This window comes from Cervus canadensis, chromosome 9, assembly GCF_019320065.1.
Source record: "Cervus canadensis isolate Bull #8, Minnesota chromosome 9, ASM1932006v1, whole genome shotgun sequence".
In the NCBI taxonomy this organism is placed as follows: Eukaryota; Metazoa; Chordata; class Mammalia; order Artiodactyla; family Cervidae; genus Cervus; species Cervus canadensis.
The window spans coordinates 42,789,167-42,816,453 of NC_057394.1; the positions used below are offsets into that span (position 1 = coordinate 42,789,167).

The 27,287-nt window shown below is 37.6% G+C and overlaps 1 protein-coding gene across 2 annotated transcripts; it reads right to left on the minus strand.

The window, feature by feature from the left end:
- On the minus strand, positions 1–25,025 carry LOC122447360 (ferritin heavy chain-like). 2 transcript variants are annotated; one of them, XM_043477955.1, is made up of 4 exons: positions 24,314–25,025; positions 16,125–16,131; positions 7,640–7,649; positions 1–13 (listed from the first exon to the last, which is right to left on the minus strand). In XM_043477955.1, the coding sequence occupies exons 1-4, from the start codon at positions 24,814–24,816 to the stop codon at positions 9–11; spliced, it is 525 nt and encodes a 174-aa protein (XP_043333890.1). In that variant the 5' UTR covers positions 24,817–25,025; the 3' UTR covers positions 1–8. The 2 variants fall into 2 exon arrangements, with proteins under 2 accessions (XP_043333890.1, XP_043333889.1); XM_043477954.1 differs by lacking the exons at positions 1–13; positions 7,640–7,649; positions 16,125–16,131 and having other exon boundaries at positions 24,109–25,025.
- Between the last annotated feature and the right edge of the window lie 2,262 nt (positions 25,026–27,287).

Genomic DNA, 27,287 nt, shown 5'->3' on the forward strand with positions numbered 1-27,287 from the left:
CATTTTTTTCAATCTATTGCAGATGAATACATAAAGACTTTATGTCAATGTTAATTGCTTTTAAAGTTTCTAAATATTTTTTTTTCCATTTCTGTACTTATTTTGTTAAAGAACTGTGACCAGTAAAGTATAGCACATTACATTGAACTGAATACATTTATTACCATGGATATGTCACTATTAGCTTTCTCAAAATAAAGCCTGTACTTTATCAGACATTCACTCATAAATAAACCAGCTGATCCTAAAGGAAATCAGTCCTGAATATTAATTGCAAGGACTGATGCTGAAGCTGAAGCTCTAACGCTTTAACCACTTGATGTGAAGAATTGACTCATTAGAAAAAATTCTGATGCTGGGATAAGATTGAAGGCTGGAGGAGAAAGGAACAACATAGGATGAGATGGTTGGATGGCATCACCAACTCAATGGACATGAGTGTGAACAAGCTTTGGGAGTTGGTGAAGGATGGGGAAGCTTTGAATGCTGTAGCCCATGGGATCACAAGAAGTCAGACATGATTGAGTGACTGAACTGAACTGAACTGATATGCCACTGTATCTGTTTGGATTAGATTTAGTGGGAGCACCAAGATCAAAGTGTCATAAATAAGAGCTCTTACAAGTAATTTTTCTGTTTCATGTAAAGTCTGAAGGTATGCATGTCAGGACTGTTGTGGCAATTTTCATTTTGGAGTCCCCAGATACCTAGGCTTTTTCATCTTCCTTGTTGATGTTTTTAGACTCTACTAGTTTTCCATATGGGATATATAAAGAATTCAGCACTTGTCATCACATTTATATAAAGGAAGCAGAAGAAAAAACAAATAGAAGAAAGAACAGAAAAAAGAAAAAATGAGGAAAAAACAAATTAAAGTAGGAAAGCACTCATGTTATCTATTGAAGAAATTCCAAGCAGCTGAAATATGGCACTTCTGTTTTTATCCTATTATCCAAATTTAGATACATGACCACACTTAACATCATGAGAGGTTTTGAAATGAAATCTTTATTGTGTGGAGTTTGATTAATTCAAAAAAAGGAAAAAGAAAATTGTAAACCATATCTGTTACATTATTGTATAGATTCCATTTGGTGTTTAAAAGAGTTTCCCCTATGACATAACTGGACAATTTTTTCCTCAATAGTACCATTTACTGAAGAGACTGAAGGAGGATGCACTCTTATCATTTTAACTTGACAATGCATATGATTTCTGGGATGGATTAAATACTTCCATGACAATTTTCATGGTCATTTTTTATATTTCAGGATGGACTTTGATAATATATGCCCTTCAAAAAACTAATATTAAAAGGATATTGCTTAAACACACCTGGAGGATATTTTTTCCTAATATAATTTATGAGGTCACAGTTGCCTAAAATCATTATCAATAGAATTCATTAATCCAAATGGGTCACTGTGAGGAAGAAAATAATTAATTTGAAAATATGTGAAAATTAAAAGTATTGAAAAAAGAGAGATTTAACCTTTTAAGGACTTTTGCTAAGAAGTCACACAGTAATTTCTGCTTTTCTCCTAAAACTGCTCTTTCTTCCCCAGTAACCAGATCAAGGACAAAAAAAGAAAAAAAGAATCACAACTTGGCTTAGGATATATTAGGTGGCATGATTTAGATTACAGTTTTGAGGATTAGACATTGGAGCTATAAAATTCCTATACTAAAAGAGTGAGTTTTATACCCACTGGGGTATAAAACCCATAGTGGTATATACCCACTGATTATTTTTCTACTATTGGCATTAATGCTCAAAATATGTATTTTCTCATACTGTAACCTTACTGTCTAAGTCACATTTGGAGTTCAGATAGAAGTAATTCTGTTGTCTAGACAAGGTTGTATCTTGCATAAGGTTAATTTGGACATACATGAATTACTTGGTTTTATTTTTTGATCATATATTAAAAGGGTTCAGTGATGCACTGTCCATGGGGGAGAGGCAAAAAGAGTGATGCTTGTGCTTTCTTGATGGCTCAAACAGTAAAGAATCTGCCTGCAATGAAGAAGACTGGGATTCAATTCCTGGATTGGGAAGATCACCTGGAGAAGGAAATGGCAACCCACTCCAGTATTCTTGCCTGGAGAATTCAATGGACAGAGGAGCCTGGTGTGCTATAGTCCATGGGATCTCAAAGAGTGACTGAGGTACTAACTTTCACGTTTCTCTTTGGGTATATAAACTGGTGAAACTGACTACATATTGTTGTCAAGCAATTAAGGTAGAAAGCACTGAAAGAGGGTCATATTTTGAAATCAGTATTGTACACATTTTTGGAGTGAATGCAATACACAGGATTACTATGCTCCTAAATTACAAAATAATATGTTCTCAAGGGTAAAGGAAAAATATTTTAGAAGTTATATAACCCACCATCCTAACTGATAATATCTAAACTATTTCTGTTTGAATGTTTTAAGTGTTGATATTTTCTTGGATTAATAGACACGGAATAATACTTTTAAAATAGGCATTATTATTTTGGTGTGATAGGATGACACCTGACTCTTTATAGAAGATAATAATAGCTTTGGAAGGAAGTACATTCCTATAGGACATGCTGCATCTTTTCAAGAAGATCTTAACATTACTTAATGAAACACATATTAAATATAAACTATCAAATATATTTATTTCCATGTTTATTTTATTAATAACATACATAGTACATAAAGTATGGCCTTCCCTGGTGGCTCAGCTAGTAAAGAATCACTTGCAATACAGGAGACCTGGATTCGATCCCTGGGTTGGGAAGATCCCCTGGAAAAGGGAAAGGCTATCCATTCCAGTATTCTGGCCTGGAGAATTCCATGATTGTATAGTCCATGGAGGCACAAAGGCTTGGACTTTATATAAAGTAAATTTTTATTTTATATAGAGTAAACTGGCCTTTTCCCTCAGTTCCTGGGAGCTTACCTCTAAATTCTTTACATTTCCACATGATATGCCTATCTCTGTTCATGGTGCACCTTTCAGACAATTCTACTAATGATGTGTGACTAATGGTAGCCCTTACACAGATAATGATAACCTGAGATGACTCAGGATACAAGCCATTTCCAAAGGACCAGTCAAGTAATTAGAGGCTTTGTTTGATCTTTTTGGACGGGAGACGGCTGGAGATGGAGTTTAATCTCTTGGTCAATGATTCAATTAATTATTCCCACTTAATGAAATCCCAGTAAAATCTCTGGACACTGAAGCTTGCAAATGCTTTAAATGCTGTTTTAGTACAAATGCCTTGGTTCTTTTGCAGAATGTTTTATATAATATATGTTTAATCAGAAAAGTGAAAGTGAAAGTCACTCAGTAGTGTCTGACTCTTTGTGACCCCATGGACTATAGCCCCATCAGGTTACTCTGTCCATGGAATTCTCCAAGCCATAATACTGGAATGGGTAACCATTCCCTTCTCCAGGGGATCTTTCCAACCAGGGATCGAGACAGATCTGCCACATTGCAGGTTAAATCAGAAAACGTGGAAGAAAATATTTTATGCAGTATATGTTGTCATAAAAAGTCTAATACTTGGACTTACTTGTAAGTTAGGTTAGTCTATACAATTTTATGTATATTCTGACAGAAATATTAAATTTCTGGATCTGAGAAACAAACCGTGTATTGGACCAAACACACTGGAGAAACATCCTAATCCCCATTCCTTGACCCCCAATCCTCATTGGATTATGCAATGGCTTAGTCTGTTCAGGCTCCTATAACAGAATATCATAGACTGGGTGGTCTATAAGCAATAAAAATTTGTTTCTCACACTTGTGGAAGCCAAGAAGTCCAAGATCAAAGTGCTACTAGCAAATTAGGTGTCTCGTGAGAGCCCACTTCCTGGTTCATAGACAGCTGTCTCCTCGCTATGTCTTCACACAGTGGAAGCAGAGAGAAAGATCTATAAGGCTTCTTTTATAAGAACACTATTCAAGGGGTCCACCCTTATGATTTAATCACCTCCCAAAGGTTCCACCTCTTAATACTCACATTGTGGTTAATATTTTAACAAGAATTTGAAGAGAAATACAAACATTTTGCTTATTGCGCACAGTATTTGGTATTAATTTGGCATGCAGTGGGTTTACATCACAGCAGTTGTACCCCAAAATTGAAATACTTAGTGCTTATATGGGAGAAGGAAATGACAGCCTATTCCAGTATTCTTGCTCGGAGAATCCTGTGGACAGAGGAGCCTGGAGGGCTGCTGTCCATAGGGTCACAGAGAGTGGGACATGACTGAAGCGACTTAGCAGCAGCAGCAGTACTTACATAGAGTAGCTGGTGCCCCTACCCATTTTCACTGCCAGAAAAGGAAAGGGATTTCATTCTTTTTTTTTTTTTTTTTTATTTTTTTTTATTTTTTTTTTCCAGTGGGTTTTGTCATACATTGATATGAATCAGCCATGGATTTACATGTATTCCCAATTTTTAATCAGAAAGATCAATGAATCTCCTCATATGAGGATTAGAAGGGCTTCATGCTTATTACCCAGAAATTAAACTGTATGTCTCTCAGAAGATGGAGTGTCTTAAGTTTATTATTAATGTAGAACACAAGCAAATCTACTTCAGGAAAAAGAGGGGATTTTTTACTATCCTGAAATGTGTCTAGGGAAAGATATGTTCTCTACATTTACTATAGTTTATATTTCTTGTCCTAGAGAAGGCCTGAAATGTGCAGAAAAACAGAAATCCAGGGAGAATTATCTCCTGCATTATCTTTAAACTGTAATTGATTAAGAAATATTTTAAGATATAGATGTAAAATTTTCCAGGGATGATTTTTCATCTTTGAGACTCTGATTTCTTAACTTTCTTTAATATTTATTTATATAAATTATTATTACATCCTAATAATATAATAAAAAAACATAGTCTTAAAGGCTACTTCCCTCATGGAACACACAGTCTAGTGCTGAAAACAATGTATGTAGTGTAAACATACAGTTCAGTTCAGTTCAGTCGCTCAGTCGTCTCCGACTCTTTGCGACCCTGTGAATCGCAGCACGCCAGGCCTCCCTGTCCATCACTAAACCTGAGCTCACCCAAACTCATGTCCATTGAGTTGGTGATGCCATCCAACCATCTTATCCTCTGTCATCCCCTTCTCCTCCTGCCCTCAATCTTTCCTGGCATCAGGGACTTTTCAAATGAGTCATCTCTTCGCATCAGGTGGACAAAGTATCGGAGTTTCAGCTTCAACATCAGCTCTTCCAATGAACACACAGGACTCGTTTGACTCCTTGCAGTCCAAGGGACTCTCAAGAGTTGTCTCCAACACCACAGTTCAAAAGCATCAATTCTTCTGCACTCAGCTTTCTTTACAGTCCAACTCTCACATCCGTACATGACTACTGGACAAACCAAAGCTTTGACTAGACGGACCTTTGTTGGCAAAGTAATGTCTCTGCTTTTTAATATGCTGTCTAGGTTGGTCACAACTTTCCTTCCAGGAGTAAGCGTCTTTTAATTTCATGGCTGCCATCACCATCTGCAGTGATTTTGGAGCCCCAAAATGTAAAGTCTGACACTGTTTCCACTGTTTCCCCATCTATTTGCCAAGAAGCGATGGGACCGGATGCCATGATCTTAGTTTTCTGAATGTTGAGCTTGAAGCCAGCTTTTTCACTCTCCTCTCACTTTCATCAAGAGGCTCTTTAGTTCTTCACTTTTTGCCATAAGGGTGGTGTCATCTGCATATCTGAGGTTATTGTTATTTCTCCCAGCAGTCTTGATCCCATCTTGTGCTTCCTCCAGCCCAGCGTTTCTCATTATGTACTCTGCATATAAATTAAATAAGCAGGGTGACAATATACAGCCTTGATGTACTCCTTTTCCTATTCGGAACCAGTCTGTTGTTCCATGTCCAGTTCTAACTGTTGCTTCCTGACCTGCATACAGATTTCTTAAGAGGCAGGCCAGGCAGTCTGGTATTCCCATCTTTTTTCAGAATTTTCCACAGTTCATTGTGATCCACACGGTCAAAGGCTTTGGCATAGTCAATAAGGCAGAAATAGATGTTTTGCTGGAACTCTTTTGCTTTGTCAATGATCCAGCGGATGTTGGCAATTTGATATCTGGTTCCTCTGTCTTTTCTAAAACCAGCTTGAACATTTGGGAGTTCACAGTTCACATATTGCTGAAGCCTGGCTTGGAGAATATTGAGCATTACTTTACTAGCACAAATGGAAAGAATATTGCAATTTATAAAGGTCTACCAGTAGAATCTGACAGTTACAGAGATCTGAGAAAGATTGTCTGAGACACAAATGCTGTTAAATGAAGAATGGATGTAATTTACTTAGGAGAACTCTCTAAGGAGAGAGACTTGCATGCACCATGCTCTGTGGTGGAAGCACACATAGCCTGTTCCTAGCTTAGAGCAAATCAAAGTGTAAGAGCAAGTGGGACTTGAGGTGCTGAGGTCCCGCTGTGATGGGGATTTCTAAATCTTAGGGTCAATGGGCATTACTTATTTTCATAAATAAAATACCATGGAGGTATTTTTAGTGGGAGAAAATAGATGGTGATTTAATGTACATTTTCAAAATAATACTATGCCTGCTGTTAATAAAAAACAAATGAAGACCTGATTGCCAATAATAATATGTCTCCCAGTATAAATTCAAGCAAAGTATAGTCCACAGTAAAGTAAAAACCAGATTGCAAACTTCATGTATAACTAGTAATTCATGACTTAAAACATCACATGCATATTATAGTAGACAGAATTCTGTGATGGCCTCTGTAGTGCTAAGGAATACTTTGTGAATATGATGCTCACAGATCACTGTGCTTTTCTCTTGTTGTAAGGAATAATTTGTGAATATGATGGGATATGAGTCCCCTATTAATTATAATCTGTTGATTTAAAAGGAATTTGAGGGCATCTAAAATATGTCATTCAAAGGTTCTGTGTCCTCCTGAAGTCAGGAAGGTTTGAATGTGAGAAAGCATTGGAGAGGACACATATCGAGGCCCCGAGAGTGTTACCTGGGAGCTGAGCTACTTTGTGCAGTAGCTTGAACATTCTTTGGCATTGCCTTTCTTTGGGATTGGAATGAAAACTGACCTTTTCCAGTCCTGTGGCCACTGCTGAGTTTTCCAAATTTGCTGGCATATTGAGTGCAGCACTTTCACAGCATCATCTTTCAGGATTTGAAATAGCTCAACTGGAATTCCATTACCTCCACTAGCTTTGTTCATAGTGATGCTTCCTAAGGCCCACTTTACTTCTCATTCTAGGATGTCTGGCTCTAGGTGAGTGAATGTACCATCATAATTATCTGGGTCATGAAGATTCTTTTTTTGTATACTTCTTCTGTGTATTCTTGCCACCTCTTCTTAATATCTTCTGCTTCTGTTAGGTCCATGCAATTTCTGTCCTTTATTGAGCCCATCTTTGCATGAAATGTTCCCTTTACATCTCCAATTTTCTTGAAGAGAACTCTAGTCTTTCCCATTCTATTGTTTTTCTCTATTTCTTTGCACAGATCACTGAAGAAGACTTTTTTATCTCTCTTTGCTATTCTTTGGAACTCTGCATTCAAATGGGTGTATCTTTGCTTTTCACTTTTCTTCTTTTCTAAGCTATTTGTAAGGCCTGCTCAGACAGCCATTTTGCTTTATCACATTTCTTTTTTTTAAGGATTATCTTGATCCTTGTCTCCTGTACAATGTCATGAATTTCTGTCCATAGATCATCAGGCACTCTGTCTATCAGATCTAATCCCTTGAATCTATTTCTCACTTCCACTGTATAATCATAAGGGATTTGATTTAGGTCATACCTTAATGGTCTAGTGGTTTTCCCTATTTTCTTTAAGTCTGAATTTGGCAACAAGGAGTTCATGGTCTGAGCCACAGTCAGCTCCTGGTTTTGTTTTTGCTGACTGTATAGAGGTTCTTCATCTTTGGCTGCAAAGCATGTAATTAATCTGATTTCAGTGTTGACCATCTGGTGATGTCAATGTGAAGAGTCTTCTCTTGTGTTGTTGGAAGAGGGTGTTTGCTATGACCAGTGAATTCGCTTGGAAAGACTCTGCTAGCCTTTGTCCTGCTTTATTCTGTATTCCAAGGCCAAATTTGCCTGTTACTCCAAGTGTTTCTTGACTTCCTTCTTTTGCATTCCAGTCCCCTATAATGAAAAGGACATCTTTTGGGGGTGTTAGTTCTAGAAGGTCTTATAGGTTTTCATAGAGCTATTCAACTTCAGCTTTTTCAACATTACTGTTTGGGGCATAGACTTGGATTACAGTGATATTGAACGGCTTGTCTTGGAAATGAACAGAGATCATTCTGTCGTTTTTGAGATTGCATTCATTACTGCATTTCAGACTCTTTTGTTGACTATGAGGGCTATTCTATTTCTTCTAAGGGATTCCTGCCCATAGTAGTAGATATAAGGGTCATCTGAGTTAAATTTACCCATTCCAGTCCATTTTATTTCATTGCTTCCTAAAATGTCGATGTTCACTCTTACCATCTCCTGTTTGACCACTTCCAATTTGCCTTGATTCAAGGATCTACCATTCCATATTCCTATACAATATTGCTCTTTATAGAGTCGAAATTTGTTTCTATCACCAGTCAAATCCACAACTGGGAGTTTTGTTTGCTTTGGCTCCATCTCTTCATTCTTTCTGGAGTTATTTCTCTGCTGATCTCCAGTAGCATACTGGTGACCTACAGACCTGGGGAGTTCATCTTTCAGTGCCCTATCTTTTTGCCTTTTCATGCTGTTCATGGGGTTATCAAGGCAAGAATATTGAAGTAGTTTGTCTTTCCCTTCTCCAGTGGACCACATTTTGTCAGAACTCTCCACCATAATCCTTCCATTTTGGGTGGCCCTACATGGCACGGCTCATAGTTTCATTGAGTTAGACAAGGCTGTGGTCCATGCAATCAGATTGGTTGGTTTCCTGTGATTGTGGTTTTCATTCTGTCTGTCCTCTGATGGAGAAAGATAAGAGGCTTATGGAAGCTTCTTGTTGGGAGAGACTGAGGGGGAAACTGGGTCTTGTTCTGATTGGTGAGGCCATGCTCAGTCAATCTTTAATCCAATTTTCTGTTGATGGGTGAGTGCGTCTACTTTCAGAGTTTATTATAACTGCCTCCTGAAGTGGTCAGTGTGAGCATGAAGTGTTAGATGGACAGAGTCTTGGACTGGGGAACAACCCAGTGTGATGGTCTCATCTCTGTTTCTGATTCCTGTGCCTTTGATTGCAAGTCCATAACATGGAAATAATAATTCTTGTCCAATCTCTCTCACGAAGGACAAAGAAGTGAAGTCACTGCCAAGAGTGCGTCATCCTTAACAATATCCTGAAATTCATCTGTACTCCCTGAGGAGGTCAATGAGCACAAGAGGCCATTGCTGGTACCAAAGCTCCAGTTCCTCATGGAGTCCAGTCAAAGGAAGGAAGTCCACTCTGTGACGCTTCATCAGCCGCCATAGTTGTCAACTAAAAGAAAAAAAAAAAAAAAGATGTACAACTTGAGAGTTGTGAGTTAAGTTTTATTTGGGGCTAAATGAGGACTGCAGCCCAGGGGGCAGCATCTCAGATAGCTCTGACAGACTGCTCAAAAAATAGTTTAGTTACCTCAAATGTCTAATGGGAATAATATTAGAACTAATGGAGCTAAAGCTGGAATCAAGATTGCTGGGAGAAATATCAGTAACCTCAGATATGCAGATGCCACCACACTTAAGGCAGAAAGTGAAGAACTGAAGAGCCTCTTGATGAAAGTGAAAGAGGAGAGTGAAAAAGTTGGCTTAAAATTCAACATTCAGAAAACTAAGATAATGACATCTGGTCCCATCACTTCATAGCAAATAGATGGGGAAACAGTGGAAACAGTGACAGACCTTATTTCTGGGGGCTATGAAATCCCTGCAGATAGTGACTACAGCCAAGAAATAAAAGATGCTCGCTCCTTGGAAGAAAAGTTGTGACCAACATAGACAGCTCATTAAAAAGCAGAGACATTACTTTGCCAACAAAGTTCCATCTAGTCAAAGTTGTTTTTTTTTTTTCCAGTTGTCATGCATGGATGTGAGAGTTCAACTATAAAGAAATCTGAGCACTGAAGAATTGATGCTTTTGAACTGTGGTGTTGGGGAAGACTCTTGAGAGTTCCTTGGGCTGCCAGGAGATCCAACCAGTCCATCCTAAAGGAGATCAGTCCTGAATATTCATTGGAAGGACTGATGCTGAGTCTGAAACTCCAATTCTTTGGCCACCTGATGTGAAGAACTGACTCGTTAGAAAAGACCCTGATGCTGGGAAAGATTGAAGGTGGAAGGAGAAGGGGATGACAGAGGATGAGATGGTTGAATGGCATCACCAACTCAATGGACTTGAGTTTGGGTAAACTCCTGGGTTGGTGATGGACAGGGAGGCCTGGCGTGCTGCGATTCATGGGGTCACAAAGAGTTGGACACGACTGAGCGACTGAACTGAACTGAACTGAACTAAGGGAGTTAAAACTAAAACTATTTTTCAGTGAATGCCATCATCTTAATGTCATGACTATAAATTTCCTTTAGTAAAATGCAAAAAATTGATGTACAATAATTGATTAGATTGTAAATTATATATTGTATGATAGAAATTGTGCAACTTCCTTCTACTATCCCACACATTACATATTGTAAATATAAAGTTTAAGAGAATCATTGACAGATATATTTTCATGATAGACAAATAAATTGGTTAGTATTTTAATATTCCAATTATTTTAACTAATTGTGCAATTATTATAATTTAAAATCTCATTTTATTGCAGTTATATAGAACATGAACTATAAAAATTTTGTTACAAGATCCTGTTTTAAACATACACACACACATGAGCTAAATTAGCATTATCTATTAAGCCAGTAAAAAATTTTAATGTTCCCATTTCAGTGTACAAAACTAGACATGTAGATGAAGAGTAGATATTTTTAGAAAGATTATACAACCTGTAAGCAGTTAAATATGCTCATATTCAAGACCTAACTCTGATAACCATCCTACTTATATTGTAGCTCACATAATCAATGCACTTGAACTTTTTTACATATAAGAATGTATTGAGAAATTTTTCTATTTAAAAATAGTTTTTGATTGTCTTTGAAATCTTTAAATTAATTGTTGAAGTAAAATATTTACCTCTAACTGTGCTTATTCTTTTCATTATAAGAGAAGAAGTGAAAGGGAGACAAAGGCATAGAATAAAAAAAGGAAGCATTACATAATTTGTCAATGTACAAACCTTTTACTACAGTAAAGTGCTTGCAAAGTATTGAGTAGTTGTCCAATATTAAGTCATCTTTAGGAACAAAGTGAAAATTTGACTGACAAACAATGCAATCTTAATTTTTTAAGTGAATTGGATTTTCTGAGTGTCTGATGGTTTGTCCCTGTAGGATCAATGGATTTCCTTTTTTCTAGATGAAAACTGTTCAATTGGACATTGTGCCTCCCTTTTGCAGTTCATTATAAAGCCTAACAGAGTAGCTGGCCAATGTCAGTTTGTGTGCAACATTTCCAGTTAGGTTCCTAGGAATCAGAAAAAAGAATAGAAGGTAGGAGCCAGGTCCTGCTCTTTAAGTGATGTTTTACAAGAAAAGAGTCAGGTACCTGTTCCTAGCTCTTCTGAAGATCTGAGCAAGAAACCCTTAGCAAATGAATATTAAAAGAACATTAAGGAATTTTGTGAAAATGGAAATAGTATTTCTTAAAAGGATATAATCAGGAAATTAATTATAGATAAGTAACTTAGGCTCAGAAAGGAAGAAATTCAGTCTAGCTTGTCAGTTTAAAGTAAAGATGACAGGAAAGCAGTCAGGGAGAAGCAAATAATTTTATCCATTTCTATGGCTGATTCATATCAATGTATGACAAAACCCACTGAAATGTTGTGAAGTAATTAGAAAAAAGAAAAAAAAAAAATAGTGATATTTTCTCATAATGATAAAATTATGAATTTACCTAAATTAAGAGTAAAATATGGCAATCTAAATGACAAAAACCACAATATTAATAGTATTTTTAAAAATCAGTTTTATTCAATTTGAAGACCTTATGTAAGTTGAAATTGTGTAAACAATTTAGTTTTTGAAAAATATACTCATTAGAACATATATTCCAATTGATTTTTACATGTGTTGAAAAGTTGCTGTTGGAAATTGAATATAAAATTTTAGATAAATAGTTTTATATGATGAATGATCCCTCACAGTCTTTAATACATGAATATATACTATGAATCTCTAAGGTTAGGGTAGAGTTTTCAGTACTTTCTCAGAAATTTCTATTTTTTCATCCATTTACTCATTCATTTACTCAATCAATATTTTTTTTTTCAGTATCTCCAAATACAAGACACTTTATTAGGCACTAGAAATATAGCAATGAACAAAAGAGACAAAACTGCCTATCTTCAAGACTTTGCGTTCTAACTGAAAATCTTGTGGGTCTAATGTTTTCCGTATCAGTCTTTGAGAAACACTGACAAAATATACACAGATTGTTTCAAAATTTAAATAGGGTAATAGGTAACATTTAGCTGAAGTGGAAAATACTGTGGTCTTGGATGTTTTGTTAGCAGAGATCTTGAGACTATTTATTTGACAACACTTCAAAAATATATATTCCAGTAATAATGCCATATATATTCCATGAATAATGCCATTCAACATACATAGCTGATAAAATTAGAAGATAAAAAAACAATAATCATAAATATAATTTAAGAAGTCAGACACATAAATTAAGCAGTAGATTAGAAAATCTTACAATTTCATAGTTGCTGTTTTTCAATCACTAAATTTTGTTTGACCCTGTAACCCATGGAATGCAGCATGCCAGGCTCCCCTGTCCCTCATCATCACCAGAGTTTGCCCAAGTTCATGTCCACTGAATTGGTGATAGTATTCAACTATTTCATCTTCTGCTACCCTCTTCTCCTTTTGCTTCAGTCTTTCCCGCAACAAGATCTTTTTCTGTGAGTCAGCTCTTCACATCAGGTGGGCCAAAGTATTGGAGCTTCAGCTGCAGCATCAGTCCTTCCAATGATTATTCAGGATTGATTTCTCTTAAGATTTCCCTTAAGATCTCCTTGCAGTGCAAGGGAATCATAAGAGTCTTCTCCAGCACAACAATTCAATAGCATCAATTCTTCAGTGTTGAGTCTTTTTTATGGTCCAAATCTCACATCTGTACATGATTACTGGAAAGACCACAGCTTTGACAATATGGACCTTTTTCTGCAAAGTGATGTCTTTGCTTTTTAATATACTGTTAGGTTTGTTATTGCCTTCCTTCCAAGAAGCAAGTATCTTCTAATTTCAGGGCTACAGTCACCATCCACAGTGATTTTGGAGCCCAAGAAGAGAAAAACTATCAATGGTTCTACTTTTTCCCCCTTTTTTTGCCATAAAGTGATGATACCAGATGCCATGATCTCAGTTTTTTTAATGTTGAGTTTTAAGCCAGCTTTTTCACTCTCCTCCTTCATCCTCATCAAGAGTTTCTTTAGTTCCTCTTCATTCCTTGCCATTAGAGTGGTATCATCTGCATATCTGAAGTTGTTATTTCTCCCAGCAATCTTGATTCCAGCTTGTAATTCATACAGCCCAGCATTTCGCATGATGTATTCTGCATACAAGTTAAATAAGCAGGGTGACAATATACAGCCTTGACTTACTCCTTTCCCAATTTTGAACCAGTCAGTTGTTCCATGTAAGGTTCTAAGTGTTGCTTCCTGACCCACATACAGATTTCTCAGGAGACAGGTAAGAAGTTCTGGTATTCCTATCTCTTTAAGAATTTTTTGCAGTTTGTGTGATCCACACAGTGAAAGGTTTTTGAGTAGTCAATGAAACAGAAGTAGATGTTTTTCTGGAATTCCCTTGATTTTTCTATGATCCAATGAGTGTTAGCAATTTGATCTTTGATGCTTCTGACTTTTCCAAACCCAGTTTGTGCATTGGGAATTTCTCGATTCAAGACCTGCTGAAGCCTAACTGAAAGGATTTTGAGCATAACCTTACTAATATGGGAAGTGAGCTCAATTTTCCAGTAGTTTGTACATTCTTTAGCTTGCCCTTCTTTGGAATTGGAATGAAAACTGATCTTTTCCATTCCTGTGGCCACTGCTGGGTTTTCCAAGTTTGCTGACATATTGAGTGCAGCACTTTAACACCATCATCTTTCAGTATTTTAAATAGCTCAGCTGCTTATCATCTCCACTAGCTTTACTGGGCTTCCCAGGTGGCACTAGTGGTAAGGAACCCACCTACCAATGCAAGAGATGTAAGAGACCTGGGTTTGACCCCTGGGTTTGAAAGACCCCTGAGGGAGGAAATGGCAACCCACTCCTGTATTCTTGCCAGGAGAATCCCTGGACAGAGGAGCCCGGTGGGCTACAGTCGAAGGGGTCGCAAAGAGTCAGACATGACTGGAGCCACTTAGCAAACATACAAAGCCCATGTGACAATTTCATAGTAAGTGTTGCAAATTAAAAGAACTGATTCATTGAACATTCTAAAATTTAAGAGGCAAGTGGCAGGATTTTTATTATTCTCTGATAGATTGCAGTCTACATGTCATGATACTTTCAATTTCACCAAAGACCACCACACAGCTTTTGACAGCCTAAGTTTTACAGAAGTTGGCATTATTAGCTAAAAAAAAAAAAAAAAAAAAATTATCAAAAGTGAAGTGATTGCTCTGTGGCATCATCGAGAATTGTGATTGGATCAACCTAAGGCAGTGATACTCACTGTATCAACAAAGAGATCTCTTCTACTTTAAACTTATCACAGGAAGTGATAGTTGCCTGCATATAAAGTTGTCTATGTTGGCATATCAATGGTTGTGGCTAGATGCTATCACAGGGAATCTCAGGAACACATGAGTTACAACATACACATGCTTTGGAATGTGGTATGTGGTGCAGGTTCTGTATTGAAATGAGATGAGAAACACTGAAGATTGATCTTCACATATTTTGAGCACAAAAAAGTTTTGTTAGTGCTCATAAAGGTTTACAATTTTTGCTTAATTATTATTTAGTTATATTAAGTTGCTGTCTGTTGGGTTCTATAGTATACTTTCATATCACCTCACTTAGCCATTGCACCCCAGCAAACTCTTGCAAATATTTTAATGTTGCAGAAAAAGAAGAAGATACATGCCAAGGTTAAATAACAAAGTTCATACAGTGGCCCTGATATATGACATCTGATCTATGCAAACTGAAAGACAGTACTGATTCTATTCTTCTCTACTTTCCACACAGTCTTGAGTTATATTTTGAGATAATGATAAACGTAGTGTCCTCCCAATGTTAGAACAGTGCTCAGCACAGAGTGATAAATATATATTAGCAATATGAATGTAACTAGAAGTCTTTATTCTGATTTACAAATGAATTGATTCCATACTAAGGTTTGAAAATAAAGTTGATCATTATCTAGCAATAGGAAGTGACCGGTTTTTCTGTATTTTTCCCATTACCAACCAAAAATAAGTTTAAAATGTTGCATCTATTTTGAGATATCACTTTTCAAGGCTATTTTCCCACTCTACTCCATTAAGCTTATCTGAATATATAAATTGACTTCTGGGTATGCAAATATACATCACAATCTGAATTAAGTTTCATATATAATCAGGCTGGTAGTGAAATTGGTTTCTTTTTATTGTATATTTACTTTTCTTTGCTAACAGAGTGTATTGTTTAAGAAAAGACATTTTTGGCGTTTACAAATGTGTTTGGATCTGCATGCTTGGAAATATTGCAACGAAACTCAGTTTGATTAGTCAATATGTATTGATCACAATCAGAGTTATTCAGGTATAGTGATCATAAATTGTAGCAATAACATTTATTTTTATAATAATAAATTATAACTTTAATTAGAAAGTCTTGTGTGATGTTTTTCATTTGTGATAATCTCTTTATTGTTATTTAGAGCACTTTTATACAATCAATACTCTATTAGAGCTTCAAGCTAACAGTTTATGTGAATCAAAAATTCAAAAGCTGTCCTCAATGAAAAAATCATTATCATTATTATCTTGTTATTTAGTATTTATTGTAAACTGCATTTCTTCATTGAGCTTAGACATCATTTATATTAGTTTTAATGGTCTCACTAAATTACTTATAAAACATGAGAAAAAATTCTATTTACTAAATTTGAAAGGCTATTATTTTTAAACTTGAGGTTCTCTGTATATTGATTTAAATAAAATTTTATTTGAAGAAAGGAGATAAGAAAACTTGAGCCAAATAACTTCAAAGATTTATAAAGCATGAAAAATTCTTTTATATCCTTTTTACATTTTACATAGATATTATTCCAAATCACTGAATAATTGAAGCAATTAACAATAGATACTGTCTTCTATTTTCCCATGCAAAGTTCCATATTTTGGTTTCATTTTTCAGGATGATATGTTGCAAAGAAGAGACAATAACATATTCAAACACATCCACATTCTCCCTTGAATAAAAAAAATAAATATTAGAAATGCCATTCATTTTTGAAATATAGATACTATTAAAGGAAATAATCAGTTTACATTCCCACCAACAGTGCATCAGGGTTTCCTTTTCTCCATATCCTGTCCAGTGTTTATTGTTTGTAGATTTTTTGATGACTGACCATTCTGACTGGTGTGATGTGATACCTTATTATAGTTTTGATTTGCATTTATCTAATACGGAAATGGTATGGACCTGACAGAAGCAGAAGATATTAAGAAGAGATGGCAAGACTACACAGAACTGTACAAAAAAGATCTTCATGACCCAGATAATCATAATGGTGTGATCACTCACCCAGAGCCAGACATCCTGGAGTGTGAAGTCAAGTGGGCCTTAGAAAGCATCATTACGAACAAAGCTAGTGGACGTGATGGAATTCCAGTTGAGCTATTTCAAATCCTGAAAGATGATGCTGTGAAAGTGCTGCACTCAATATACCAGCAAATTTGGAAACCTCAGCAGTGGCCACAGGACTGGAAAAGGTCCTTTTTCATTCCAATCCCTAAGAAAGGCAATCCCAAAGAATGTTCAAACGACCGCACAATTGCACTCATCTCACACACTAGTAAAGTAATGCTCAAAATTCTCCAAGCCAGGCTTCAGCAATACGTGAACCAAGAACTTCCAGATGTTCAAGCTGGTTTTAGAAAAGTTAGAAGAACCAGAGACCAAATTGCCAATATCCGCTGGATCATCGAAAAAGCAAGAGAGTTCCAGAAAAACATCTATTTCTGCTTTATTGACTACGCCAAAGCCTTCGACTATATGAATCACAATAAACTGCGGAAAATTCTGAAGGAGATGGAATACCAGACCACCTGACTTGCCTCTTGAGAAACCTGTATGCAGGTCAGGAAGCAACAGTTAGAACTGGACATGGAAAAACAGACTGGTTCCAAATAGGAAAAGGAGTATGTCAAGGCTGTATATTGTCACCCTGCTTATTTAACTTTTATACAGGGTACATCATGAGAAACGCTGGGCTGGAAGAAGCACAAGCTGGAATCAAGGTTTTTGGGAGAAATATCAATAACCTCAGATATACAGATGACACGACCCTATGGCAGAAAGTGAAGATGAACTAAAAAGCTTCTTGATGAAAGTGAAAGAGGAGAGTGAAAAAGTTGGCTTAAAGCTCAACATTCAGAAAACTAAGATCATGGCATCTGGTCCCATCACCTCATGGGAAATAAATGTGGAAACAGTGTCAGACTTTATTTTTGAGGGCTCCAAAATCACTGCAGGTGGTGACTCCAGCCATGAAATTAAAAGACGCTTACTCCTTGGAAGGAAATTTATGACCAACCTAGATAGCATGTTAAAAAGCAGAGACATTACTTTGCCAACAAAAGTCTGTCTGGTCAAGGCTATGGTTTTTCCAGTGGTCATGTATGGATGTGAGAGTTGGACTGTGAAGAAAGCTGAGAGACGAAAAATTGATGCTTTTGAACTGTGGTGTTGGAGAAGACTCTTGAGAGTCCCTTGGACTGCAAGGAGATCCAACCAATCCATCCTGGATGAGATCAGTCCTGGGTGTTCATTGGAAGAACTGATGCTGAAGCTGAAACTCCAATACTTTGGCCACCTCATGCGAAGAGTTGACTCGTTGGAGAAGACCCTGATGCTGGGAGGGAATGAGGGCAGGAGGAGAAGGGGACGACAGAGGATGAGATGGCTGAATGGCATCACCGCCTCGATGGGCATGAGTTTGAGTAAACTCTGGGAGTTTGTGATGGACAGGGAGGCCTGGCATGCCGCGATTCATGGGGTCACAAAGAGTTGGACACAACTGAGCGACTGAACTGAACTGAATAAGTGATGTTGAACACTTTTTCATGTGTTTATCACCCATTTGTATGTCTTCTTTTTTTTTTTTTTTTCCCACACTGTTCATAGGATTATTGAGACAAAAATACTGAAGTGTTTTACCATTCCCTTCTCCAGTGGACCACGTTTTATCAGAACTCTCCACCATGACCTGTCCATCTTAGGTGGCCCTGCACAGCCTGGCTCATAGCTTCACTGAGTTACACAAGACTATGGTCCATGTGATCATTTTCATTAGCTTTCTGTGGTTGTGGTTTTCATTCTGGAGGCTGAGATTATAGATCTTACTTCTTCTGTCTGCCCTCTGATGCATGAGGATAAGAGGTTTGTGCAAGCTTCCTGATGGTAGGCACTAGCTGTGGGGAAAACTGGGTCTTACTCTGGTGGGCAGGGCCATGCTCTGTAAATCTTTAATCCAATTGCCTGTTCATGAGTGAGACTATGCTCCCTCCCTGTTAGTTGCTTGGCCTGAGGCCACCCAGTCCTAAAGTCTACAGGCTCTATGGTAAGGCTACTGGTGACCTCCAAAAACTACTTATGCCAACATTCACCTCCCAGGACTGCTGCTGCAAGTTTTCCTGTCCCTTGTGGCATGCCACTTCTGAGCCACACCTCTGCAGGAGACCCTCAAACACTCGGTCTGGCTTAGTCTCTTATGGGGACATTGCTCTCTTCCCCTGGGCCCTGGAACACACAATATTTTGTTTGTGCCCTCCAGGAGCCTCTATTCCCCCCAGCTCTGTGGGAGTTCTGTAGTCAAATCTTGCTGTCACATGTAACATAAATGTCACATCACATGTGTGGATGTAAGAGTTGGACCATAAAGAAGCCTGATCACTGAAAAATTGATGCTTTTGAGCTATGGTCCTGGAGAAAACTCCTGAGAGTCTCTTGGACAGGAAGGAGATGAAATCAGTAAATCCTAAAGGAAATCAACCCTGAGTATCACTGGAAGAACTGATGCTGAAGCTGAAGCTCTAATACTTGGCTACTTGATGTGAAGAACTGACTTGCGAAAATATCCTGATGCTGGGAAAGACTGAAGGCTAAACAGGAAGGGGGTGGCAGAAGATGAGATGATTAGATAGCATCACTGACTCAATGAGCATGAAACTGAGCAAACTCTGGGAGACAGTAAGGGACAGGGAAGCATACGCATGACTTAGTGACTGAACAATAATAACATCTTCTTTGGAGAAATGCCTGTTTAGATCTTCTGCCTATTGTTTGATTGAGTTGTTGTTTTTCTTGTATTGAGCTATATGAGTTGTTTGTATATTTTGGAGATAAATCCTGTCAATTGTTTCATATGCAATTTTTTTCCCCTTTCTGAGAGTTGTCTTTTCATATTGTTTATAATTTCCTTTTCTATGAGAAAAGCTTTTAAGTTTAATTAGTTCTTATTTTATTTTGTTTCAATTTCCATTACTCTAGGAGGCGGGTCATAGAGGATCTTTCTGTGATTCACACCAAGAGTGTTCTGCCTATATTTTTCTCTAAGAGTTTTATAGTTTCTGGTTTTATATTTGTTTTTAACCCATTTTGAGTTTATCTTTGTGTATGGTTTAGGATGTGTTCTAATTTCATTTTTTAAACATGTAGCTGTCCAGTTTCCCAGCACCACTTATTGAAGAGTCCATCTTTTCTTTATTGTATATTCTTGCTTCCTTTGTCAAAGAAAACAATAAATGCTAAAGAGGATGTGGAGGAAAGGGAACACTCTTGCACTGTTGGTCAGAATGTAAATTGGTACAGCCACTGTGGAGAACAGTATGGAGATTTCTTTAAAATATTAGTAACAAAACTATCATATGACCCAGCAATCCCAATACTGGGTGTATACCCTGAGAACACCATAATTGAAAAAGACACATGTACCCCACTATTCATTGCAACACAATAACCAGGACATAGAGGAAACCTAGATGCCCACCCACAAATGAATGGAGAAATAAGTTGTGATATATATGTACTATGTGATATTACTCAGCCATGAAAAGGAATGATTTTGAGTCAGTTCTAGTGAGGTGGATGAACCCAGAGCCTATTATACAAGTAAGAGAAAAAACAAATACCATACATTAACATATACATATGGAATCTAGAAAAATGGTACTGATGACTCTATTTGCAGGGCAGGAATAGAGACTCAGACATAGAGAACAGACTCATGGACACAGCAGGGGTAGGAGAGGGTGATGAATTGAGAGAGTAGCATTGAAATAAATGCATTACCATATGTAAAATAGCTAATAGGAAGTTGCTATATAACACAGGGAGGTCAACTCAGTGCTCTCTCCCAATCTAGAAGTGGGAGGGAGGTTTAAATGGGAGGGAACATATGTAAGCCTATGGCTGATTCATGTTCATGTATGGCAGAAGTCAACACAGCATTATAAAGCAATATCCTCCAATTAAAAATAAATAAATTAAAAAAAGAAAAATAATCATTCCAGCAAATATTCAGTTCAGTTCAGTGGCTCAGTCATGTCCAACTCTTTGCAACCCCATGAATCGCAGCATGCCAGGCCTCCCTGTCCATCACCAACTCCCAAAGTTTACTCAAACTCATGCCCAGCGAGTCGGTGATGCCATCCAGCCATCTCATCCCCTGTCATCCCCTTCTCCTCCTGCCCCCAATCCCTCCCAGCATTAGGGTCTTTTCCAATGAGTCAACTCTTCGCATGAGGTGGCCAAAGTATTGGAGTTTAAGCTTCAGCATCAGTCCTTCCAATGAACACCCAGGGCTGATCTCCTGTAGGTTGTACTGGTTGGATCTCCTTGCAGTCCAAAGGACTCTCAAAAGTCTTCTCCAACACCATAGTTCAAAAGCATCAATTTTTCGGTGCTCAGCTTTCTTCACAGTCCAACTCTCACATCCATACATGACCACTGGAAAAACCATAGCCTTGGCCAGACGGACCTACTTGAGAGCAAATTTTGTCATAGTTACCATGTTATCCTAAAGGGGTGTGCAAAATGAGACATAGCTTTGAATTAAGTTGGGGAAGTAAAATATTTGTATGTAAAATATAATAAATTAAAACAGAAAGTAAACAAATGTAGGTATTTTAAGGCTAAAATAACTCATATGTGTTGGCAGAGTTCAGAGAAGCTATTTGGGAACCCATTTGGACTTACTGAAATTCAACAACCAAGTAGTAAAAATTAGGATTATGTTCAACTGAGAGTAAAAGAGATCCAATTTCCCCAATGATTTCAACAGTCAAAATATCTGAAAGTGCGCTGATATAGCATCTCTGCTCCCCAAAGTCATCACAGATTCTGAATCTCTTCAGTTAGCTATCCCTAGAGTATAACCAATATTCACAGAGTCCAAAACAAACAAAAAAGCAACTTCAGATAGCAGCATGGAGAAAGAAATGAATAAGGGGAGAAGGTCACTTACCATCTTTGTTGTTGTTAAAGAATAACCAAGACTGCCTTGATGTTCTTCTTGGCTTGACCAAAATTTCTAGAGATTTCTTCCTAACTGTATGTCCCTGGTCTCTCTTTTGTTAGAATATTTAACTTGTAATTTAAAATTTTCCCTCTGACCCTCTTTTTTACTGTGAGGTAGTTGTTGTTTTCAACCTTGTCAAATTCACTTATTAGTTTTTGTCAATACTTCTGTAGATTCCTTAGGATTCTCTATAAATATACAATCATGTCAACAATGAATAAAAGCAGTTTTACTTCTTGCTTTCCAATTTTTACTCCCTTAATTTCTTTTACTTGCCTGATTGCACAGCTTAGGATCTCCAGTAATTTGTAGAAAAGAAATAGAAGGAGCAGATAGCTTCACCATGTGCCCATTCATGAGGGGAACAATATTTAGACTTTCATCATGAGGTATGATGTTGGCTGCAGGTTCCTTTTGTTTTTGCCTCTTTTAAATTCTTATATGGACATCTATGTTCCTTATTGTGTAGATGTGTGTGTGTGTGTGTGATTGTGTGTGTTTAATAGGTAACAGATCAAATAGCATTATCTATGATGATTTAAATGAAAAGTGAGTGTCCTTTCTCTGTATAGTCTCCATTCTTCCACTGGCTTCCTGCAAAGGGCTTTAAGAATGTAAAAAAACGATTGAGTCAAAAGTTTGGAGGAGTCTGGGTCCCCAGATTACCACACAGAAGAAGATCATCTGCCCAGCCACCAGGAAAACCTACTGTGTTCCACAACTGGAATTTTGCGGCTTAATTGTTGCAGCAGCTGTTACTCTAACAAATACAAACGTTAAATTCCAAAAGTAGTTGTTGTTTAGTTTCTCAGTCTGATTCTTTGTGACCCCATGGACTGTAGCCCGCCAGGTTCCTGTTTCCATGGGGATTCTTCAGGCAAGAATACTGGAGGGGGTAGCTAATTTTATTTAAAAGGCAGGGATATTGAATAATATCTCTCCAACTGAGAAAGAGTTTTGAGACTAGAAAACAACACCATAGAGTATAATTGTGAAGTTTATTATAGTAACTTATATACAGTTAGAAGGTGATTCAGAGACATTTGTAGCTACACTCTGTCCCTGAAAGGGACACAGGGGAATTCAAAGGAATCAAGGATAAATGTAGAATCTGACCAAAAAGGAAAAAGCAAATCCACATCAATGGGAGCCAGGAGTTTTTCCTTCCCTGGGGATCTCATGACTATTATTCTTAGTGGGCTATTAACAATATGCATCAGCAAAGGAATTCTTTCAGTTCAAATATCAGATAAAGTCAAGGGTTAAAGACTATACGAAACTTATTTGACTTGCATGCATTTCTTGTGATTAGGTTAGAGTTCAGTCATGCAGAAAAGGGAAGAGTTAGGACTCAGGCTCAAAATGGTGTCAGTGTGATCCAGGCACACAAATGATTATTATTATTTGCTGACTCCAACAATGTGATGTTTTTCCACCTTTCTCCCCCATTCACCCATTTCTTTCAATTCCCCATCTCACTTTGACAATCATAAATCCATTCTCTGTATCTTGTGTTTCACTATTTTTGTTTTGTTTAGATTCCACATTCTGTATTCATCTTTGTCTGACTTATTTCACTAAAGTCACTGAGGTCCATATTATTGAAAATGGTAATGATGTATTCCTTTTCATGGCTGAAATATTTTCTATTACTTATTAGAAATTATATCATTTTAATACATTACGATGAATAATGCCATAATGAACATGGAGAGCAGGCACATATCTTTTTAAGCTAGTGTTTTTATTTTCTTCAGACAAAAACTCAGAAGGGAAATCACTGCATTATGTTAGCTCTATTTTTCTTTCTTTGAGAAAACTACATCTTGTTTTACATGATAACTGCACCAATTTACATTCCCACCAGCAATGCACAATGGTTTCCTTTTCTCCATACCCTAATCACTCTGAAATACTTACAAATTTCCTGCCAGTCTCTAGTCAGTTTCACAACCCAAGAATGTCTTTCTGAAGCACCTCGAGCCCTCGCTTTCAAATGAAAACATCGAGAAAGGTAGTTCTATTTCTCAGTTTCTGTGGGAATGGAGGAGCCTAACTTAGATTTATGCCAATTAGGAAACACAGACCCTAATTACAGAGAAAAAGCATTTGAAAACTCAGGGATAATTCACTGTGCTCAGTAAATCCCAACTATCAACTTGCCCCCACTGTTGTCCTGCCTTCCACTAATTTTCCACTACACACCACAGAGTTTATTTTTTTATTTTTTATTTTTTTTTTGGGGGGTGGGTACCAAATTACTTTATTTGAAGGAATGGTACTAAAGAAAGAACTTAAGTAGATGTTTTGTTGCAACTTATAGAAAAGGTGAAGGTAACCCAAATATGCAAGCACTGCCTTGGGGACCAGAGGAGTCACCCCTGTGGCTGTGGGAAGCCAGCCTGAGGCTTAGCGCTCAATGTGTCCCAGGGTGTGCTTGTCAAAGAGGTACTCTGCCATGCCAGATCCAGGGGCCCCCATCTTGCGCAGGTTGGTTATGTGGTCACCCAATTCTTTGATGGCTTCCACCTGCTCATTCAGGTAATGAAGCTCAATGAAATCACACAGATGGGGATCATTTTTTTCAGTGGCCAGTTTGTGCAGTTCCAGTAGTGATTGATTCACACTTCTTTCCAAGCACAGCGCACACTCCATTGCATTCAGCCCATTCTCCCAGTCATCACGGCCTGGTTTCTTGATATCCTGAAGGAAGATTCGGCCGCCTCGCTGGTTCTGCAGCTTCATTAGTCTCTCAGCATGTTCCCTCTCCTCATGAGATTGGTGAAGAAAGTACTTGGCAAAGTTCTTCAAAGCCACATCATCGCGGTCCAAATAGTACGACATGGACAGGTACCCATAGGAGGCGTAGAGCTCCAGGTGGATCTGGCGGTTGATGGCGGCCTCCGAGTTCTGGTGGTGGTTCTGGCGCTCCTGCGAGGGGGATGCGCTCGTCATGGCGGGCGGATGAGAAGGGGCGGTGGCGGCGACGGCGACGGCGACGGCTGCGCTGCGCTGGAGCGGCGGTGAGGATTGGGCCGGTCGGAGGGTGCTGTCAAGTGGGGACGAGGGCTGGCTCTGAGTAGCCTGCCGGGGCTGGGGGGCACGAGCAGCCGGGTTCCGTTCAAGCACTGTTGAAGCAGGAAACCGCGGCGACTCTCCGCGAAGACTGCCCACCACAGAGTTTAAACATCCCCCTGCCTTGTCTTCAACACAATTGAGGCCAAGCTCTCTCCACAATTGCAATAACCTTAAATAAAGTCTATCTTGCTCATTGAACTTTGTTTGATACAATTTGTTTTGGACAAGAAGTTTACCAGAAGCTGCCACATGAAATTTGCACCTGATTGACCAGACCTTTGTTCCAAGGCCACTTGGGAATGTAGTCTTTTTAATGAGCCGTTATACGTTGAGTAAAAAGTTCTGCTTTTATAAAAGAAAAAGATAATCAACATTTGGAGGTAACTCTATGCAACAATTTGCTTACTAACTTTCATGTACCAAAATAAAGACACTAGAATTTTGCCATTTGGCAAGTCCTTGAATATGCAGCGCTATTTTCAGACTGCCTTGTATTTTTGGTCTTCCTTCTTCTCTTGTCTATTTACTCATTCTTCAAGTGTGGTAAAAAATAAATGTGTTAAAGTACTGTGACTAACGGTTGTCTCCATTCAGTGAGAATTTTGTCATGTCAATTAATAACTTAATCATTTTATAATAAAGCTTTGTGATGCAGATATTATGTGGCAGTCACTGTCTTGGTGCACTGAAATTACGCATAGTCTGAAATTATGAATAACAGAACCTCAGCAGCAATCAAAAAATGCAAGGCTCGCAAAGATGCAAAATAAACAATTTCAGATCAAAGTACATATGGGGAAAAAGAAGATGCAAATGATAATGTAATTAAATATACACAGGAATTAAAATTAAGGTCTTGTGAAAGTTTTTCTCACTGACTGAATAACTGAATGAATTATTGAAGATGAAGATGGACAAACCAGGGAATTAGAAGAGCATTGGTAAGGGCTATAAGAATGAGTCTTCAAATGGCAACCCTTGTAAAACAGAGAATGGAAAATAAGCATATGTTAAAAAAAGGGGAAAAAAGACTACAATCAACCCTCCAGGACTATCAGATTAAATGAACCAGAGAAACAGGAAAACACAAAATGCAAAAGTTTCTGAAAATAAGATACTTTTGGAAAGAATTGCCAAAAGTATGGTAACATAAAACTAACATTATATTCAGGGTTAGGCATATATTGATTAAAAAACTACATTGTTTCTTCTCTCAAAAGGATCACAATTTAGTTGCATATATTTGGAAAACATTCAAAGTAATCTTAAAAATGGTTTATAAGTATTCTTGTATTTGAAATGAAGAGGTAACACAGAAACTGCCTTTATCACACACTCTGTTCAGTTCTATCGCCCAGTTATGTCCAACTCTTTGCAAACCCATGGACTGAAGCACACCAGGCTTCACTGTCCATCACCAACTCTCAGAGCCTGCTCAAACTCATGTCCATCAAGTCAGTGATGCCATCCAACCATCTCATCCTCTGTCATCCCTTTTTCCTCCTGCCTTCAATTTTTCCCAGCATCAGGGTCTTTTCCAGTGAGTCAGTTTTTCACATCAGGTGGCCAAAGTACTAGAGTTTCAGCTTCAGCATCAGTCCTTCCAATGAATATTCAGGGCTGATTCCTTTTAGGATTGGGAATAAGCAGTTTATTGAGACATTAATATTATAGCAGTACAGTTCAGTTGTAAATAACTAGAGAGATGTCAAAGGAACAAAATAAAGATTACTAAACATTAAAGAATAATAAATAATACTAAACATTAAGGACCAGGTTCAAATGGAAGAAATAATCAATAAGAGCAATGAAAAAATTAGCTTTCTTAAGACAAACTCCAATAAAATCACCTTTCAACATGATAACCTTTTTTGTTTTTTTTAAATGGGAAAATATCACACTATGTTTGGTTGGCAATGACTCCAGGCCAGAATATACTTTACTAAATATTATAGTACTCAGTGAACATGAACTTGTCAAACTACTGTGAATGCCATGAGTGCTCTTTAAGGAAATAATCACAGTAGAAAAAAAAAAAAAAACAATAAGCTAATTAGTCAAGGCCTAAAAGAACTTGCAAAGTTAAAGTGTGTCAGCCTCTCTGAATCTCCATGTGGAGATTCTTTCTACCTAACATGTCCATGGAGATTTACAATTTAATTTTTATCCCACAACATACTTCTTGTCCTGCAATGCTGACTTACATATGTCTAAACAAATTACAGTCTAAACAGAGCACATTTGTCTTGGTATTACATTTTTTGGTAACTTTAAAAACTTCTCATTACTTATCATACCCATTTCTAATCACCAACTGTGTCTCTCTCAACTCACTCAACCCTTAAATA